We start from the raw sequence: 2,509 nt of genomic DNA on the forward strand, positions 1-2,509 counted from the left end.
CAAAAGAGACACATTGTCCTTCAAACTCAAGGGAAGCTGGGTCAGGGGAGTAAAGGGGGTGTGACTTGGTGGGTGTTAGTTGCGGTTTTTGAGGGCTCACAGGGGCCCGTGTCGGGCCTCATATTTAGCCACAATGTTCTTGCAGCGGCCCAGCTCCTTCCTCATCTCTGCTACCTCCATGCGAAGGGCGGCGTTCTCCTTCTCCAGAAAGCTGGCCCGGATGGCGATCTGGTTCTCCTTCAGCCGCCGGGCGTCCCGTGACCTCTTGGCTGCCACGTTGTTCTTTCTGCGCCGGGCCCAGTACCGATCGTCCTGGAGAGTAAAGCACGTGTCAGCCCAGCAAAAGTGCAGCGTTAATCCGAAATAACACTTTGGATTTATTTGTTCTCCATCACGGACCCTGAATCTGATGGTCTTGAGGTCTAAAAAGTCCAATGATGAAGGCCTCGGGGTGCTGTCTGAATCACAAGGTGAAGATATGAAGCTGTGCAGAGCCAACACTGTCAGTTTAAACTATCGCCAGTGAATGTATATTGTTGCACAACAAATTCCAATGCACAGACACTCTGTTAAAAACCTTTGAGCTGAATTTCTTTAGAAATGACTACAGAAAAGAATAAAGGCAATAATGTTGTTGCACTGCTGTATCACATCACAGTGTGGGTTTTTCTGCCGTCTGATGCTGCATGATTCATTTGAAACGGAACACAACAAACACTTACCATTGCTGCTAAATATAGTGCAACATGCACCATTAAATAACATTTTTTGGACTGAGGCTGATGCAAAGAAAGAATGACATTTCAAGCCTTCTTCCTGTGGAACACTACCAGTATCTAAAACTGCACATCCAAACCAAAATAATAATTACACTAACATGACCAAAAAGTTTTGTCAGAATTTTACTGTTCGTATTCATAAGTTATGGCCAAAAGGGAAGGTCTCAGTGACCTTGACTTTTAATCTTCAATTGCCAAATTCTAATCAGTTTATTTTTAAGTCCAAGTGGATGTTTGTGCCATATTTAAAGAAATTACCCTAAAGGCGTTTGAATATGAGAATAGGGCATATCGGTGCATGGACAACCCAAAATCATAATGCCTCTGGCTTCAGCTATCGCTGGCATTGAGGCACAAATTTTCTTTGGTAATAATACCAAAACTCTGGTATCTTATCAGTACTGCTGTTGAAAATTTTTATATTAAGCCCCAAACAATAATCCCTATAATGGTTTCTTATAAACTTCCATCTAGTAATGATGAGTTTTACAGTAAATAAGAAATAAAACAAATTGTGTCTTGTTGGAGATACACGACAGCAGCTGTCAACAATGCGTCTACAAGTACTATTTTGATCAGGGTTACACATAGGTTTAAGTTAACATACAACACATTACATTATCCAGTTTTGTTTAGACTGTTTTACCCACGTCCTAAACTCCTCACATTTGAGACTGTAGCTTGTTTGGCTCCCATGCTCCTTCTTCCCTCAGGGCTAAACTTGCCTCAGACCCTACCCTGCTTACGAAACAACAGGCCCAACATCTGGGCCAAAACAGGAGATCTAATCTCACATCAGCAAACACACTCCCACCCCGGCTGACAGACAGAGACGGAGCAGAAGGTTACCTTCAGGTCTTCGGGGATGAAGACCTTGCGGGCTTTCTTGATCATTGGTTGTGGTTTCAGCTCCTCTGCGGAGAATTTGCGTTTCCTGGGGTCGAACATTTCCTGGCCGGGCACACTAGACAGAGCCAGGTCTTGTGGGTCGGGCTCGTAGCTCAGGGGCACCTGGATGGACTCTGGGTCGATGGGGCTGGGGGTGTCTCGGGCTGAGGGCAGTGCTGCAGGAGACAAACAAAAAAATAGCACACATTAGCTGCTGGCGAGGGCACAGAATCATCCTATTTTCTTGAAAAGAGGGTGCAAAGAGTGCGGAAAACCTCTAATTATTTGGTAGAGAGGGGAGACATCAGCAGGAGGCAAACTCTAAACACCTCTGATTTTGACTCTAATGGCAGAAATGGCACCATTAAAGGTCGAGGTGGTACTGGCCATTTGGGGTAATTGGATATGCAATGTCATGAGTGAGTCGTCATCCGCAGATCTTTTCTGTGGGGCTGTTAAAGTTGGACAAAGGACGATGGAGGAGCAGCATTGGGTAACTGAAAAGAGCCTCTTGTACTAAGCAGGACATCTCTTAGGGGGAGCTGAAAGCTGCATTCACAGGAGAATCATAAAAAAAAGTGAGCAAAAGGAAAAAATAAAAAGTAAAAAAATGTGGTTATTTAAAAGGAGAAATAAATAAAATAATAAATGAATATCAGTGTAAATATATGGATAAAATATAATTGAATCCCCAATTCAAACTGCTACCACATTCACACTCATATGCGCAAGTCTGCGACATGTCTACTTCTTGTTGTCCGCACTTAAAAGCTCCCGCCAAAGGCAGCTGATTGACAGCTTGGCTCATCAAGGAATGGCAAAAGCATTAGGTAAAGGTTCAA

The 2,509-nt window shown here is 43.8% G+C and overlaps 1 protein-coding gene across 1 annotated transcript; it reads right to left on the reverse strand.

Annotated features, from left to right (window-relative positions):
- Positions 1-6: 6 nt before the first annotated feature.
- On the reverse strand, positions 7-1,862 carry LOC121964773 (hepatic leukemia factor-like; the record flags this gene model as incomplete). Its single annotated transcript, XM_042514965.1, has 2 exons — positions 7-312; positions 1,629-1,862. Coding segments are annotated over 2 exons (450 nt in total), but the record flags the coding sequence as incomplete, so codon positions are not given.
- Positions 1,863-2,509: the final 647 nt, after the last annotated feature.

The sequence above is a fragment of the Plectropomus leopardus genome, unplaced genomic scaffold, assembly GCF_008729295.1.
Source record: "Plectropomus leopardus isolate mb unplaced genomic scaffold, YSFRI_Pleo_2.0 unplaced_scaffold17122, whole genome shotgun sequence".
Lineage (NCBI taxonomy): Eukaryota > Metazoa > Chordata > Actinopteri > Perciformes > Serranidae > Plectropomus > Plectropomus leopardus.